The sequence below is a fragment of the Aulonocara sp. 'chitande type north' Nkhata Bay genome, linkage group LG20 (assembly GCF_057382095.1).
Source record: "Aulonocara sp. 'chitande type north' Nkhata Bay isolate Kocher_YH1m ecotype deep benthic linkage group LG20, A_spYH_male_GT1.1, whole genome shotgun sequence".
NCBI lineage: Eukaryota > Metazoa > Chordata > Actinopteri > Cichliformes > Cichlidae > Aulonocara > Aulonocara sp. 'chitande type north' Nkhata Bay.
Genome location: NC_141363.1, coordinates 13998687 through 14016618, shown reverse-complemented (window position 1 = coordinate 14016618; position 17932 = coordinate 13998687). Strand labels below are relative to the sequence as shown.

The window sequence follows — 17932 nt, the reverse complement described above, 5'->3', positions numbered from 1 at the left end:
TGGCTGTCACATCTTCACATCATTCTGCTCTTTGTAGCTGTGTTCTTGTATAATCGCATTTATTTAAAGATCTAAACCATCATGAGGCGGACTCTGTGAACTGCACGTGTTCTAAACCCAGTGAAGCTGCACGGTATGGCGTGGCGGCGAATGCTCAAAGGAGTGGAAACAGAAAGTAGGCTACTGGGTTAGTCTAGAATATCTGATTGTCTTTCGTAATTCCATAAAGAAGTTTAATCAGGTGCAGTTGTTTTTATAATGGGAATATGTCAGGCATAATTAGTAGGAATGTTTGCTTTGGTTTTGTATTTTTTGCACTGCTCTGTAATTGTTTATTCAGTATCTCATTACACAATGTGTGTGTTCCAGCACTGGGAGGTGTTTAAGGTGATCACAGAAGTTTTCATCCTGGTTCCAGCTCTGGTTGGACTCAAAGGAAACCTGGAGATGACCTTGGCTGCTCGCCTCTCTACCGCTGTAAGAAAGTCTAAGGGTTATGTTATAAATTATCTTATGTTATCTGTGGTATGAGCATAAATCGAATTGAACATTTAACCTCATAATCCCCTCATCCTCTAGCTCAGAGTAGCTCCTCAGAAATACAATGCCTCTATAACATCTACAGTGGCTTGCAAAAGTATTCGGCCCCCTTGAACTTTCCCACATTTTGTCACATTACAGCCACAAACATGAATCAATTTTATTGGAATTCCACGTGAAAGGCCAACACAAAGTGGTGTACACGTGAGAAGTGGAATGAAAATCAGACATGATTCCAAACATTTTTTACAAATAAATAACTGCAAAGCGGGGTGTGCGTAATTATTCAGCCCCCTGAGTCAATACTTTGTAGAACCACCTTTTGCTGAAATTACAGCTGCCAGTCTTTTAGGGTCTGTCTCTACCAGCTTTGCACATCTAGAGACTGAAATTCTTGCCCATTCTTCTTTGCAAAACAGCTCCAGCTCAGTCAGATTAGATGGACAGCGTTTGTGAACAGCAGTTTTCAGATCTTGCCACAGATTCTCGATTGGATTTAGATCTGACTGGGCCGTTCTAACACATGGATATGTTTTGTTTTAAACCATTCCATTGTTGCCCTGGCTTTATGTTTAGGGTCGTTGTCCTGCTGGAAGGTGAACCTCCGCCCCAGTCTCAAGTCTTTTGCAGACTCCAAGAGGTTTTCTTCCAAGATTGCCCTGTATTTGGCTCCATCCATCTTCCCATCAACTCTGACCAGCTTCCCTGTCCCTGCTGAAGAGAAGCACCCCCAGAGCATGATGCACCATATTTGACAGTGGGGATGGTGTGTTCAGAGTGATGTGCAGTGTTAGTTTTCTGCCACACATAGCGTTTTGCATTTTGGCCAAAAAGTTCCATTTTGGTCTCATCTGACCAGAGCACCTTCTTCCACATGTTTGCTGTGTGCCCCACATGGCTTGTGGCAAACTGCAAACGGGACTTTTTATGGTTTGCTGTTAACAATGGCTTTCTTCTTGCCACTTCCATAAAGGCCAACTTTGTGCAGTGCACGACTAATAGTTGTCCTATGGACAGATTCCCCCACCTGAGCTGTAGATCTCTGCAGCTCGTCCAGAGTCACCATGGGCCTCTTGGCTGCATGTCTGATCAGCGCTCTCCTTGTTCGGCCTGTGAGTTTAGGTGGACGGCCTTGTCTTGGTAGGTTCACAGTTGTGCCATACTCCTTCCATTTCTGAATGATGGCTTGAACAGTGCTCCGTGGGATGTTCAAGGCTTGGGAAATCTTGTAGCCTAAGCCTGCTTTAAATTTCTCAATAACTTTATCCCTGACCTGTCTGGTGTCGAGAATCTGTGGCAAGATCTGACAACTGCTGTTCACAAACGCTGTCCATCTAATCTGACTGAGCTGGAGCTGTTTTGCAAAGAAGAATGGGCAAGGATTTCAGTCTCTAGATGTGCAAAGCTGGTAGAGACAGACCCTAAAAGACTGGCAGCTGTAATTGCAGCAAAAGGTGGTTCTACAAAGTATTGACTCAGGGGGCTGAATAATTACGCACACCCCGCTTTGCAGTTATTTATTTGTAAAAAATGTTCGGAATCATGTATGATTTTCATTCCACTTCTCACGTGTCCACCACTTTGTGTTGGCCTTTCACGTGGAATTCCAATAAAATTGATTCATGTTTGTGGCTGTAATGTGACAAAATGTGGAAAAGTTCAAAGAGGGCCGAATACTTTTGCAAGCCACTGTATATGATTCACCTCAGTATCATAATAAACGAGCATTTCTGAGATTTAGGTAGTGGTGTAAGCTTCAGAAGATGAGCAGAACATTTATTATCAAAATATGTTGTGAATGGTGCCTTTGGAACCATGTAGCTTCTCCCCTAAACTTCTGTGAGACTTCTGTGCCAACAAATGGTACTAATAAAGTGAAGCATAGAAATGTTAGTGCAGTGTGAATGCTGACAGTTGAGTGATTTGAGGTGAATTTTTATGATTGCTGAATCTTTGGTGAAAAAACTGTTGAATGAGCGGAAATACACATAATCATTCACCCGAAAGCCAAAGTGCAGAACTGCTGAAAGCTGTTCACACAGAAGAAGTTTCAAGGTTGGAAAGTAGCTGAATAGCTTTTAAATGTACATTAGAAAAAGAGGTTGAAAAAATCTGAATGGATATTGAAAGCTCATATTCTTTAAATCCCTTGAAAAAAAAAGACTCATTTTAAATGTCTCAACTGAAGAACCGCAAATGAAAAACTAGAATATTTGAAGAATATCTGCTGTGTGTGTGTGTGTGCGTGTGGTAATGGTGTTGAATTGTGTTTAAAGAAAGATTCGGATCTCAGTACTGTGAATGCTTAATCAGCAGTCACACTAATGAGCTAGCCACAGGAGGAAGTAGATGCCAAATCCAAACAAAGAATCCTTATAACTTATAGATGTTTCCACCCAAAGTCCAGCGCCCTAAGGCTTTACGAACAACGATGAGAGAGAGAGTCAGAGCCATAATCCAGAACATGTTAGATGAGCTGCTACAAGAAAGCTTCAAGCAGCTAAAGACAGAAGTTGGTGAGGTAAAGGAGGAGGAACCATCATGAATGACCCTGCCTAGGATGCACCATGGCTAACATTAAAAAGTCCTATCAATGGCTAGAAAAGGCTATCTTAAAGGACAGCACAGAACAAGTCCTAAGGACCAGATCCATTGAGGCAGGAGTCACACACACAGCTGGACCCAAGTTCCAGATTGTGCAATGTGGACCCAGAGACATCCAACACACAATAGAAGGTTGTAGCCAATTGTAGTGTAGTGATTGGGACAGTGTACAGAAATAATTGTACCATAAATGAAATAAAAGTCCCCAACTCCTGATGGGAGACACCACCAAAGGTGGTTGAGAACAATATGAGTAAGGTCATGTTGGACTTTTGAGTTCTGGATGGACCAGCAGCTCCTGGCGAACGAGATGGATATAGTGATGCTTGACAAGCAGCAGAAGACGGCAGTTGTGATAAATGTGGCAATCCCAGCACACAGCAACAATAGAGGAGTAGAGGGGCTGAAGGAGTTACTGGGGCAGACGTAGAGGGTAAAGTCGAAAGTGGTCCCAGTGGTAATAGGAGCATTAGGAGCTGTAACCCCCCAAACTGGAAGAGTGCTTCCATCAGATTCTTTGCACAACTCAGAGGTTTCTGTCTAGAATAGTGCAGTCCTAGGAACAACGAGACACTGCACAGGACCCTCAAACTCCCAGGCCTCTGGTGGAGAGGCTTTAGAACTGGGGTGTCCAACTCCAGGCCTCAACAGCCGGTGTCCTGCAGGTTTTAGATGTGTCTTTGACCCAACACAGCTGATTTAAATGGCTAAATTACCTCCTCAACATGTCTTGAAGTTCACGAGAGGCCTGGTAATGAGGCCTGGCAGGGTTTAATAAGAATATTTTCTTCTTCCTGCTCCTTTTCACACATGGTTGTAGTGCTTTGTTGATAGAAAGTGTGGTTGGTTTGTTTGATCTGTTTTACCAAGTGTGAAATAAATAAATAAATGAAATGAAATAAAATGAAAACCTGCAGGACAGCGGCCCTTGAGGCCTGGAGTTGGACACCCTTGCTTTAGAAACACACACTTACCAATAGGGCTACGATGGATACATTGGATGATGATATTAAAACATCTACCTTTTCATATTATACTCTATCATTTATGTCATGCTGTTGCAAAACACACTGTTTACTGCAAGATATTTTTCATTGCCTATGAAATTATGCCGCAAATTGGTCTCTGCCAGTCACCAAAAACTACAAGCCTCTTCTGCCATCAACGCAAGTATCATGTGAAAGAGTATGGAGAGAGTTTATGAATAAGAAGCAAAAAGTTGTCAGGTGCTAACAATAAACCACAAACCCAAACGTTAGAACAGGCTGCCATATATATATATATATATATATTTAACAAAAAACTTTCTTCTTTCAGACCTGTGTTATTTGAGTGAGAGCCTTTGCCTCAACATATGAATCATGACTCCATGTTTGCAGGCTAACACAGGCCAAATGGATGACCCTGATAAACAATGGACCATGGTGTGCAGCAATCTGGCACTTATTCAGGTAAGGTATGCCGGGGAGAAATTTACACCCAAAATATGAAAAGAGTAAATAATGGGCTGGACTGTCACTGTTCAGAAGTTCAGGACTCCTGTCTTCAGTTTGCTCTCTGCATTGTGTTTAAGTACAAACTCACTCCACTTCAGTTTTTTAGGCTAAACGATTCCTGAAGCCATTTTTCGGAGAAAAATGTGCCAAAAAATATTCACTCATAAAAATTGCTGCTTCCAACATCTGTCCGTCAGTGTTCTGAATGTTAAATTCACTATCCTACTGTAGCCGGGGCCTGACGCTGCTGTGCTCTGTCCTGTTTCGGCAGGTCCAGGCCACAGTGGTAGGATTCCTCGCCGCAGTGGCAGCAATTTGTTTAGGGGCGATTTCCAGAGGAGGCATTGAACTGGAACAAGCAGCTGTCCTGTGCGCCAGCAGTATCACCACCGCCTTTGTAGCTGCTCTGTCTTTAGGTAAGTAAGCTGCGGGGATGTTCTTTATTTGGAAATTCGAATAACAGTCAGTTATTCTAGCATATAGTCACCCAAGCATACAGTTTCGTTTAGGGGTCAGGGGTCAAATCGGAAGCTGTAACTAGAAGAACCAGATGAAGCATTCACTCCAGAGTACCAGCTGTACTCACATTCTTCATGTTGTTATGATAGTCAAACTAGACACATAAAAAAGGCACCATCAGTACCTCCTGACAGAGGAACTTTCTGATTGGATGTAAGATACATAGTTCTAAATAGCTCTATATAGCTTTATTATCACTTTGACCTTCAGATCAATCTGTTGAACTTGAGGTCAGAGGTCAAATGTGTCATGATATTTTAATCTTTATACAGGACTTTCTATATGTGGGCAATACACACCACACGTGTAATAATCATAGTTTCTATGCTATAAGGCTTTTTGCCAATTTTCAACCAATAAATAAAGTTGACTTTGAAGACCTCGGTGGATTTAATAGGTTGTTAACATGACCCCACTCCACACTCCCACAAGGTTTTCTCAGAATTCACAAAAAACTTTTCAAGCTGTCATGTTGACAGACAGAACGACACACACCCATGCAGATGCTACCGTTTTTAAGGTCTTAATTTAAGCTGCTAGGTGTGAATGTGATTCGTTGTAACTATAACAAACAATACGTAACAGTTTGACAGTTATACAAGCTAATGTTATTATTCTGACAGTGTTTTAGGGTGGCTTCTCATTGTTGTGAAACAAATTTCAATCAAACAGCTTTCATCTGTGCGCCTGTCCTTATATTACCCGTCTCAGCATGCACTCCCCGAATAATCCATAGTTCATGCTCACCTTAAGTGTTCTGGTGTTAAGCAGGACTGATGCGTGAAGGAACAAAACTGTCCTTGTTTCATTTTCTGCTCTGCAGGGGAAACCTCGTCACTGTCTCTCTCTACACTGTCATTTCAGTTTCTCTGTAATTCGTTTTTTTACTCATACCCTTTTGTTTTTCTTTTCTCTTTCCAGGCCAGCTATCACTCTGTGAGACAGGTTGGCGTGTTGACAGTTGTCTTTGTTGATATAGAAAAACGAACAAATTCCAGCTAAAAGCTTCCGTCAGCATTCTGTTGTCTCACAAACATGATGAAAGAAGCTGAATTGGCTCTTTCTTTCTACAGTTGTGTTTTCCCCGTATGTTGATTGAAAGTGTAAGCGTCTCACGTCTTTTGTGTTTCTGTCCCTTCACACTCTGTTGTGCAGGCCTGGTGATGATTGGAGTGATCATCGGCTCGAGGAAAGTGGGAATCAACCCTGACAATGTGGCCACTCCCATTGCTGCGAGTCTGGGGGATTTGATCACCCTGTCCCTGCTGGCTGGGGTCAGCAGCGCGCTCTATGAGTATAAAGGTGAGGAAAAAGCCGAGATGTCAGTAGCAACTATATGATCTCAAGCTCACTGGGTTTCACTAAAGTTCCTGGCTTTTTTTTACTTTTAACTGTGCGTATTTTTCCTTATATTCACAAACCTATGGCTGGATTAAAAATTTCATTTTTCACACAGCTTAGAATTGACCTTTGGAGTATGTCCAGATCAGCATCCAGAATTTACAAAAAAATTAAATAATAATAATAAAATTAGTTTCTAATATTACAGATCACTAGCACTGCTATTGTTAATGTCTGTGTGTGTTTGTTTGGATGTGATGTCCTAGGTGTCGCCCTCTGGTGATCTGTGAAGTATTTGGTTTGTGGCTGTTCGCCTCCTTAGCTCTACCCACTTGTTCTCCTTCATGACCCAGCCTTTGTGCTTGATCTGTTTTGGTTGCATGTTTTCTTTTTTTTCTTTTTTTGTTAATAAATGACATCTCTCAGAAAGTAAATGGGTGTTGTGTTACAAGCCACGGCCTTAACACAGTTTATTGTTTGAGATAACGGTTGTGGCCCCGGAGCTGCGTAGCACGGTGCTTCAAACGAGGCAACACAGGCTTTTTAAATTCATCCCATTGGTGCTGCTACTAAAAATCTTAGATGAGGTGAAATCTTGGACAAGGTCAGAGGTCAGTTTTTCTGATAGTCTTGTGAGTGTAATAACTGAAGAAGGAAATCGCCTAGGTTTTCAAATTTATACCATAGATGCCCTCGGCTGGGAGGCTGAGGGGTAGCACTGGTGGCTGCCAGTGACAAGTGAAAAACAAGTGATACAGGGTATTTTGGTGCCCTTGAAATTTGGAAAGAAAGATTTAACTGACTTTTTTCTGCCAGAAGATGGCAGCAAAAGGCAGATTTTTCCACACACACTGTGAGAATGCACTGTGTATACACAACACACACTGTAGTGTGTGTGCACTGTGTATCAAAATGACACCCTGAGACATTTTGATACACAAAAAAAGGGTGATTATAGATGTGTTCCTCTGCATCTAGTTATTTGGCATATGTGATGTAAATGTACATATGTGTGAAAACCCCGGAGCAACCCTCCCAAGGGTTTAATAAAGTTTTATTTAATCTATTCTAATCTAATAACTTCAATCTCAGCCAAACCGATTTACTCAGGAACAAATAAAAACACTGAAATAAGTCAAACAATAACATTTTTAGGTTATCTAAGTGAGTTATATATCATGTTTAACCTGAGTAGCGAAATACCGCGGGGGTTTGAAAACGATGAGCTGGGAGTTCGCTGTTCTCGTCGGTTCAGATATTTAAAGTTTACACAGCTACATTCTCGCCTGAAAATATGCTAAAAGTTTATATTGTGACCCAGAAAGTTTTAAATATTACTCTTATTACTCTAAGTAGCTGCCGCCATTGTTGGAAACTGGAATTGGCTGGGCCGCGCTATGAATTCTGGGATATGGTTTTTCAATTCTGTTGTCCGGGTGGAAAATCAGGAGAAATTCGAGAGAGTGGTGGCTCAAGGAGATTTTCGGGAGGAGCATTGAAATTCGGGATTCTCCCGGAAAAATTGAGAGGGTTGTCATGTATGTGTACAGGGGGGATAAAATGCCAGTATCATTTACATCACAGACTTACTGTATATGTAGTATAAAACTGTAAAGCCTTTAATGTTGTGTTGAATAACATTTTTCATACCCATGCAGACATGCCCATAACTGACTGGATTTGTCTCCTTTTTTTCTTTCTTTCTTTGGAGACCTTCAGTATAATGTCTTTGTCTCTCTGTCTCTCTTTTTTTAGACATATGGTACCTGTCACCTATGGTGTGTCTGGTCTTTCTCTGTCTCATCCCGGTCTGGGTGTTGGTGGCCCGACAAAGCCCTCAGATCAGAGAGGTTCTCCGTTCAGGATGGCAGCCCGTAATAGTGGCCATGTCCATTAGCAGGTAGACACTCAAACACTTAATCTAGAATAATAATAAACAGCACTTTATATGTGAATAGATTTGTTTTTTGTGTGTTTATGGCTCTTGCACATATACAGGCCTATTAAAAAGTATTTTTTATGACGTATGAAGTCTACTCTTACTTCTCCTATAAGAATTAACAGGCTGCTGCTTAGCCCTATAAAGTGTGAGCAACTTTATAGAGATCTGGATCATTCATGTGTCAAAGTGGAAAGACATTAACAATCATCTGAGAGGAGCTATTGTTGCTGCCCATCAATCTGGGAAATACTATAAGGTCATTTCCACAGCAATTTGATGTCCATCACTTAACTGCCAATCTTCCCAGAAGTGGAGTGAAGAAGCTGCAAGACCTCAACAAGCAACACATCTTGTCCTGATCTAAAGAAACAGCTGAGCAACAAAATCAATGACATATATCCAGTGGCAGTCTGGAAAGGGTTACAAAGCCATTTCTAAGACTTTGGGACTTTGACAGAATGAAGGTGACTGTGAGAGCCATTGTCCACAAATGGAGGGCACTTGGACCAGTGGTGAACTTTCACAGGAGTGGCTGACCTACCAAAGCTAGTGCAATAGACCAACGTCTCATCACGGAGATCACAAAATAACCCGGAACAATATCTAAAGAACCGCTGGTCTTAGTTTAGGTCAGAATTCATGACTCAACAATAAAAAAGACGCTTGACAAAAAGTTCCAGGGAGAAAACCACTGCTGACAAACATGAGCACAAAGGCTCATCTCACATTTGCCATAAACCATCTTGATGATCGCTGAGACTTTTGGAAAAATATACGTTTTGGAAAGTTTGAGTCCCGTTACGATTGGCATAAAACTAACAAAGCATTTAATTAAAAAGAACGGTATACCAAGTGTAGTGTGACGGTCTGGGATTGCTTTGCTGCTTCAGGATTCGGATGACTGAAGCAGCAAAGCAATCCCATGATGGAACCATGAATTCTGCTCTCTACCAGAAAATCCCGAAGAAGAATGTCTGGCCATCAGTTTGTGCCCTGAAGCTCAAGGGCACTCAAATTATACAGCAGGACAATGATCTAAAACACACCAGCAACTCCACTTCGGAATGGCTTAAAAGGACAAAATGAAGGTTTTGGAGTGGTCTAGTGACACAAATCCTAAAAGCAAAAGAAGAGAGAGCCAAAATTCCTCCACAACGATGGGAACGAGTCACTGCCAGTTATCACAAATGCTTCCTTGTAGTTCTCACCGCCAATGGTGGCACAGCTGCTTATTAGAATTAGTGGCTGTTACTTTTGTCTGTAGGGCAGGTAGGTTTGGAGAGCTTTTCATTTAAAAACAGCATCTGTGTTGACTGGGGTTACGTTGGTCTAATAACATTGGTTTGATGATGTGAACTCTGTAAGTGTGACAAATATGGACCAAAACTAAGAAATCATGCATCACGCTGTATGTACAGCATATGAGTACATAGGTTGTATTGCTGTGTTGTGATTGCCTTTGTGTTTGTGCTGTCCAGCTTTGGAGGCCTTATACTGGACAAGACAGTGAGTGATCCCAACTTCGAGGGTATGGCTATCTTCACTCCTGTCATTAATGGTAAGCAGGTCTCTAAAATGAAACGGTGCCACATGTAATTACTTGAACATGTCTGTACAAATGCCTGTGCGGTAGTTGATGACAGTGAGTTTCTGTGTGTCAGCCAGCTCAAAGTTGTAGGAAGTTGAGATCTGTGTCACATGGGTATAGTAATAAAATTTGAAAAAGTGCTGCAGTTAAATCAAATGAGCTTAAAATTTAATGTCAAACTCTCATTTGATTTAGAAATAGTGATAGCTGCTCATGTTCGGGTTTGTTGTGCATGAGCACCACAGTAAGCACAGATTTAACAGCACAGTCCACCTCTCGGGGCACGGCTGAAATATTTCATTTTACCAGGATTTGAGTGCATCTAAAATCCCCATCCAAATACTTTGACTTGATCAAAGGATTTTTCTTTATTGATTTCCTTCCAAGAAAACTGTAAACGCTACTATTTTGTGTGTTTAACAGCTCTGACGTCTGACATTAAAAAGCTGTAAACACGGAAGAAAAATATAAATGTGGTCGGTGGATGACCCATCCAGACTGGCTGGATATCAGTGTTCAGTGTTTTTCTACATAATCCTATTTAATTTGAAAACTGAAGCCACATTTCTCATAATATTAAAATCTTGTCTAAACACAGGAAGCAGGACAAGAACTTTGCTGAAGTAAAATTTTGAATTTGGCAACAATTTTGTTTATATTCACCGCCAAAGCACTAAGAACATATTATGTAATACCAATTGGGGGCATTCAGAACAGTCTAAATTACCATGCATGATGACCTCTCCTCAAGTACTTGAGCCTTTTTTTTCCAAGTGGATGTTAATTGCCATTGTGAAATGAACTGAAACCAGCTGCTAGCGGGAAACCAGTCTAAAATCATATGTGATGCTTCGGAAAATGTTCAGCCCTAATGTTAAAGTACACATGATTTGAAGTTAATGGGCTAAAACCTGAAGAACTGCCAAAATGTCCTGTAAATGAAGCCTTAAAACCACTGGAACATTTGAGAAGAACCAACTTTTTCCTTATGCACCAGAGCCGTGATGTAAGGGCATCAAACTGCTTTCGTGCATCTTTTGGAAACTCAATTTCTATGTTTTATTTTGCTTAATCAGAGTTCTTCTTTTACCAAAATATAATCACTTGTACCTAAAATGCAATATTTTGTGATTTAAAAATGGAAAAGAGTGAAGAATAAATCTAGTTTCTCACCTATTTGACCAACTATTGAAAGCGAAGCAGCCAAACAGGGATATGGTTCTAAATTATAGACTGCAGATAAAAGATGGACCTAGCCAGCATGACATCAACTACTGGTTTGTGGACGACTGTTTTAAAGTTTGAAGTTTGGTTTCTTGACTCTAGTTTTTTTTTTATATTTGGAAAAGGGCTTAGCATGTAGGGCTGTGCAATATGAACAAAATCTCATATCCCAATATAAGACATCTATCGTCCGATAACGATATAAATCACAAAAATGTAACATTTTCTGTAAATTCTGTGAATCTCGGGCAGCTCGACTTGCGGGAAGTGTTTCCAGCTGCGCGTCATGTAGCTGGAATCGAGTGTTTTAACAGATGCATGAAACTATACAATTTTAGACATAAGTTGTAACAGCCGCCGTTTTCTTTGTGAGTATTTATTACACGGCGTGCTGCGGGGAAAAGCCTGTTCTAACGTTTGAGTCTAAGGTTTATTTTTTAGCACCTGGCAGCTCTTTTTTACTTCTCATCCGTAAATAATCTGCTCTTTCAGTTTATTTTGAAAAGTCTCAACAGGATCTTGAGCTTTATTGTGAAAGGTTTATGTGAAACATAAACAAGCAGACACGCGATGGTGTTACCGTCGTTGTTGCTAACCACAACGCATAAAAACAGGCGCTTGTCTGTCCGTAGTGTGGTTATATTAAAAGAGAAAAAGAGAACTTTAAGAAATTAATATAGCCACTACAGTGACCATCAAAACAATGAAAAAATATTACCGTAAACAGTTTATTTTCCGACACCACGAAACAAACGATAGCGTAAAATGAAACGATAGACGTTTTTATATCGTCACCCGATATATATCGTTATATCGAACAGCCCTACTAGCATGCTAGGTCATCAGCTAACCATTTGGGAAGACCTAGCAGGCACTTGGTACCGTATAACTGCCTACAGTATAAATATTGTTTGTTTTATTTCGTTTTTTTATACCTGGCTATAAACATATTATTTCTGCTTTAAAATCAACCATTTTAACATCAGTGTTGGAGCTTGCCATAACTGGACAGGAACTACAGTTTCTTCATTCCCATATTGTTTGACTTAATACTATTATCTTACAATAAAATAAAATAAATGCTCTTTTGATGGGACTACTAGCTTCTACTTAGGTCGTTTACTTTTGAGGATGCTGACTTTATCTACATCACCTTTGCTGTTGTGTCAAATAAGAAGAGAATAAGAAGAACCAACTGTCAGAGTAGCTACAATCACAAACAAAACAGCCACAGACAAAATTTGAAAAGGTCGAGCGTTGCAACAGCAGCTAAGTAGACTTGGCAAACTATTTGTGGTTGATTCGATTGTGCCATTATAATGATGCAAATACATGAGTAATAAGATGCAGCAAGTCAAGCTACTCTTTTAGAGGCAAGCATAAAAAACAAACAAAAATTTAAAAATGAAGCTAAAAACTGCAGTTCATCTAGTGGCCACTTGGTGTTGGTTCCCAAAGCCAATCGGTTCCCATAGTACCCATGTGTCCAACTTACCAGCATTAAAAAGCATCCCAAAAATCATTAGAAAATCTCCTCAGATCAATAAAAAAACAGGATTTACAGTACAGGAATGTCCAGCTTCTGAAATGTATGTTTCTTTAAGATGTTAATACTTGGTTGGGAGCTCCATCACCACAAATTACTGCATAAATGTAGCGTGGCACGGAGGCAGTCAGCATGTGGAACTGCTGAGGTGTTATTTTGACAGCAGCCTTCAGCTCTGCCTGCGTGTTTTTCATCTTCCTCTTCACAATACCTTCAAGATTCTTTTAGAGTTTAGGTGAGGTGAGTTGGCAGGACAGTAATAACATGGTCAGTGAACCATTTGGTAGCAGTTTTAACACTGTTCATCCTCTCCTGGAGGATGTGAATGATCGTCATCCGGGTAACCATTAAATCAGAAGTTTGCCAAATGATTGCGGCTGTATGTGCTAAACAAGGGTGAGAGATGTAAGGTGTTTATGCTGTTTGAATAGTAATTTATTGACATACTTAAATCTGAGATACTGGATTCCTGCTTTTCATGAGCTATTAAAAGAAAAAGGTGAAATATTTCTGTTTATGTGCACTGAATCTGTAAAATATACATTTTTTGAGACGCAGTAGTACAGTGTGTACCATAAACCTGTCAAATAAACATAAGGACGAGCAGAGAGATCGTCACACTGTGCTTATAGAGACCTGATCGTCATCTTTAATGTGTGTCAAACTTCTGCCTTAATGAAAACTGCATCATGACATAGAGAAGAGGAAGCAAAAAAGAAGCAGCCCTAAGGCCGAGTGGTTTGGCTGTGAGGTGATGCGTGCAGAGAGCCGATGAGTATAGGAGAGAAGTCAATGTAAACCACTAATGATGCACAGCCAGTGTGCTGGCACAGCTCATAGGGCCTTGAATAACCACAGATCCTCCCTGTCACTGTTTCTCATTTTGATTCTGCCCATCCTCTGGCTGTTTCATAATTCGTACGCTCTTTGCGCCACGCTTATAATTTCTAAATTTCCCATCTGGTTTAAATGTCCTATTCTGGCTTGCAAAATATAACCAGCATTATGTTTTCCTCACAAAACACCCCTCTCCCTATCCTAATGGCAACTGTGCCTCTCTTTTTTTTTTTTGTTTGGTTTTGTTTTTTGTGGGGCTAAGTACTTGGAAGGGTGCTTGACATAACCGAGTTGTCACAGATATCACTGTCAACACCAGATGAAAATGGACTGTGAAAAGCAGCGGGATCTGCAAAAGCTTTCCTTGATTGTGTCGAAATGCGACTTTGAAGAGGCGAACAAATTCATTTCACCCAGCATCTTATCTTCCAGTTTGATTGTGTAACCCACCTGGAGCACATTAGAAATCAGAAAATGGCTCATCAAACAGTTCATGCTCAACCAGTATTGACACAATATTTATGCCAGAATTTGTCCCATTCTGATTTTTACCGACAGTTTTATTTGTGTGGCGTTCCACGTGCATGTGCGACTAGTCTCCACACTTTGCAGTGCTCTTTTGTACTCATCTCTCTTATGTTTCAGTTACTGTGACTCGAGTGGTCAGGCTTTAGCGTTGCTCTGGCTCGCGTCTCTCTGCAGACCCTGTCCGGATCACAGCTGTGCCAAGAGTGTGTCATTATTTGGCCTAATTTGTGTGCTGGCAGCAATAAATGAGATTAAGCGTCACTAAAGCTGTGTTTACTGTTCTTTGTGGGAGAGAACTTTGGTAACCACCCTGTAGTTTCTCTTGCTTTGTTTACATCATCTTTGACTCAGCTCGTTCATCCTCTTGCCTTCTCTTCTCATGCATAGGAGTGGGTGGCAACTTGGTAGCCATCCAGGCCAGCAGGATCTCTACCTATCTGCACTTTTGGAGCATCCCAGGGGTGCTACCCTACAAGATGAGGCAGCACTGGCCCAATCCCTGCATCACCTTCTTCTCCTCAGGTAATGCTGCCATGCGGTGGAAGCTCTCTAAACCAGAAATTTAAACGATTTAAGGAAACTGACTTTAAATGTCCTAACAGGCATTGGTAAAAAACAAATTCTACTAATGAGGGGCTGGAATCAAGCATTCTAGACACAGAATCAGCCCACCCCAACCTGCCTGAACCCCAGGAAGAGCCAGCCTCTTCACGAAATCCAAACCCAAGAGCTACAGCCCCAGGGCCACCCAACAGGCCCCGCCACACCATAGTTTTAAACTCACTGTCTCACCACCATCATCGTCATTTTCAGCCAGAGACAAACGGCCAGCTCGTGTGAATGTGGGGCTTGATCTATTAGCTGACTGCAAATAAGACTTCCAAATATGCTGATGTCAATCAGAGTCTGCAGAATGTGTAAAAAGTCAGCTGTTGATGTCAGATTAACTATAAGTGGTGACAATATTGACAATGTGGAGCTTGTAAAATAACTCATATTATGTTACATCATACAATCACAGTAAAGTTTAGACTAGAAGTTGGAGTCAAAAGATTGGTGATACAGATCAGTGGTTGATAACAAAAGGCACTATTTTCTTACATTTTCTGTCTCCCAGGGGTCAACTCAAAGTCAGCACGGGTGCTGTTGATGCTCGTTATACCCGGTCACCTGGTCTTCCTTTACGCCATCTCTCTGCTACAAGGAGAGGAGGCACCTATCACCATAGCCTTCACTGTCTGCTACCTGTGTGCTGCTCTGATACAGGTACACTGATTCAGCCCCATGCCACATACACTGTAAGAAATCATTTGGGTTTTCCTGTTGATGGTAGCCAAGACTGAGCGGTTTCTCATGAACTCGTTGGCTCTCAGCTGACCCTCAAGTTTCCAATGACAGTCTGACAGAGACTGTGAAAACCAGTCATCAGAAGGTACATTATAGACTTAGACTTTGTACAGTCTGATCAAAATGGCCGCAACCACCTGTTACCAAAGTGTGAAATGACCTGTACCAGGTGTGTGTTTGAGCAGCTCACTGGGATAAAGAGTTGCTCCAGGATAGAGCAGAAAGTCCAGCGCAATCCCCAGCATAACATCATCTATCTTGTGTTTGGAAAGTCTGTGTTACTGAACAGAATTCTGTGTTTTGTCCTTTGATACCAAGTCAATAATAGTTTGGCACTCTCGGTAATCTCCTGGAGGTTCCAGATGTCAGATTTCCTAACAGCCCAAGCCCAGAAAAGTTGATTCCATTTCTAGGAAGCTTCATAGGACACTGCCACGGATCACAGATTTTTCAGCTGATAATCAAATACTTAATACAATCAATATAGACCATGTAACCATTTAACCATCACTTTTAGATATACATTCTAATCATCTGCTCCAACTATTCATCCACTAGGTTTTATTTTTTCCTCTCCAACAGCTGTTTGTTCTTTCTTTCTTTTTTATAAACAACTGTTAGAAAGCTGTTTACTTTTAGTTGTTTTAAACCACTTATCTTATTTATTTAAAGTGGAAAAAAATATTAATATATAAATTTTTTATAGCGCTTTTTTGGGCGTGGTCGATTTGTGGCTCTAAGACCGATAGTGTATGCATTTTTCTAAGACCCTCCAGGGGTTAAAGTCAGCTCTACTTCTACCACTTTAGGCATTAGTCACACCGGCCTAGAGACCGGTTGAAAACCCCGTCGCTCCCTCAGGTCGGTTTCAGGGGAAAATGCACATTCTCCCACTGACTGGTGCGTGATCACCTGAGGTTGCTGGTTCAAATCTGTCTCAGAGAGTGTGGTGCACCAAAAATGTCCTGTTGCTTACTTTGGTCACTAGCACATTGCTACGGTCGCCCAGTGTGCACGCTTGTAAATGCCGCACATGTTTAGATGCCAGACAGTTGGTAACTAATCACAGAATGATACTGAAACTTAAAGTGTGCCACAAACTGGAAACAGAGAGCATTCACTATCAAAGTTAGAGCTGCGTCTTACAGTTTTTTCTGAATGCTTAAACCCTAACTGTGATTCCTGTAGCACAATCTCTAAAACTATTCAGACTTATAGCAAAACCACTCACTGAGTTTGCAAAACTAAAAGCACAAAAACTGCTTTGCACTCAGTTTGCAATTTTGTAACACACACTTTGCAAAACTGTAGGCACAATTCACTGCACAACACTCAATTACCAAATTTCCAACACACTCCTAGCAAAAGTATACACATGTATGGCTATCATTAACACTAATTTGCCAACTGTCTGGCACACTTTCACATGTGAAAACTTTAATCAGCCTAAGCACTATAATACAGGTAAGCTGTGTGTGCAGAGTACAATGGAGGGAGCAGAAAGAGTGAGAAGTAGAGGAGGCCGAGGAAGAGGACGTGGAGGTGAAGAAGTAGGATGAAGAGGACGACAAGGACAAGGAGGAGCAAGAGGAAGACGAGGAGGGGGGAGAGGAAGATGAGGAGGGGGGAGAGGAAGGGTAGGAAGAGTAAGAAATAGAATTGCTGATGACATCAGAGCTACAATAGTGGACCATGTAATCAACCGTGGAATGACCCTGAGGGTAGCTGGCCAACGGGTCCAGCCTAACTCGAGCCGCTACACTGTAGCAAGCATCATAAGGACATCTTGAAATGAGAATCGGTTAGTACAGTCACTTCGCACAAAGATTTGTAGCACTGCCATATGCCAATGAGAAACACACCAATACCACTGATGTAAAAATACTGAAATTGTTACTTTACAGAATTGCTAGATGACCAGATGCTGGGGGCAGAGGAAGCATGTTCACTGCAGACCAAGTAACCCATATAGTCATTATGGCGATTGCAAATAATCCTATACTTGGAAATAAACACTTGTGTTTGTTTTGATGTGTTTGAATAAACACCAGTACTTGAAGTTTGGATCCCTCTATGCTTATGGATCTATGACAGAAGTATGAGCTCAAACTGACATAGCCTACCTTGTGCACAGAGAAAGCAAAAGCCAGATGTGTTTTGTATTCATACCATCAGTGTGCAGTTGGCGCATTGTGTGCTTAGTAGATGATGGCTTGTGTGTACTGTTTGATACGGAAACACCATTTTTACGAAGGTGTGAAGAGTTAATCTAGCTGTGTTTGCTTTTGCAAGAGAACTACAATGTTTTGATTATTGGGTGACAGGTTTTCTTATTTGTGTGAAGAGTTTTGCAAAATTAGCCAATAGTTACAAAAAATGTGCTTAAGCAATCAGAAAAAACTGTAAGCTGCATCTGAACT

At 41.1% G+C, this 17932-nt stretch overlaps 1 protein-coding gene across 1 annotated transcript in view; it reads left to right on the top strand.

Annotated features, from left to right (window-relative positions):
• LOC147305297 (solute carrier family 41 member 1-like) overlaps window positions 1-17932 on the top strand; it is a 39522-nt gene that overhangs the window by 15890 nt on the left and 5700 nt on the right. Inside the window, exons 3-10 of the mRNA XM_086276150.1 lie at window positions 370-477; window positions 4524-4595; window positions 4912-5056; window positions 6315-6461; window positions 8256-8400; window positions 9921-10000; window positions 14553-14687; window positions 15283-15431. Coding sequence (XP_086132276.1) covers window positions 370-477; window positions 4524-4595; window positions 4912-5056; window positions 6315-6461; window positions 8256-8400; window positions 9921-10000; window positions 14553-14687; window positions 15283-15431 — 981 coding nt within the window. The remainder of the gene's footprint in view (window positions 1-369; window positions 478-4523; window positions 4596-4911; window positions 5057-6314; window positions 6462-8255; window positions 8401-9920; window positions 10001-14552; window positions 14688-15282; window positions 15432-17932) is intronic.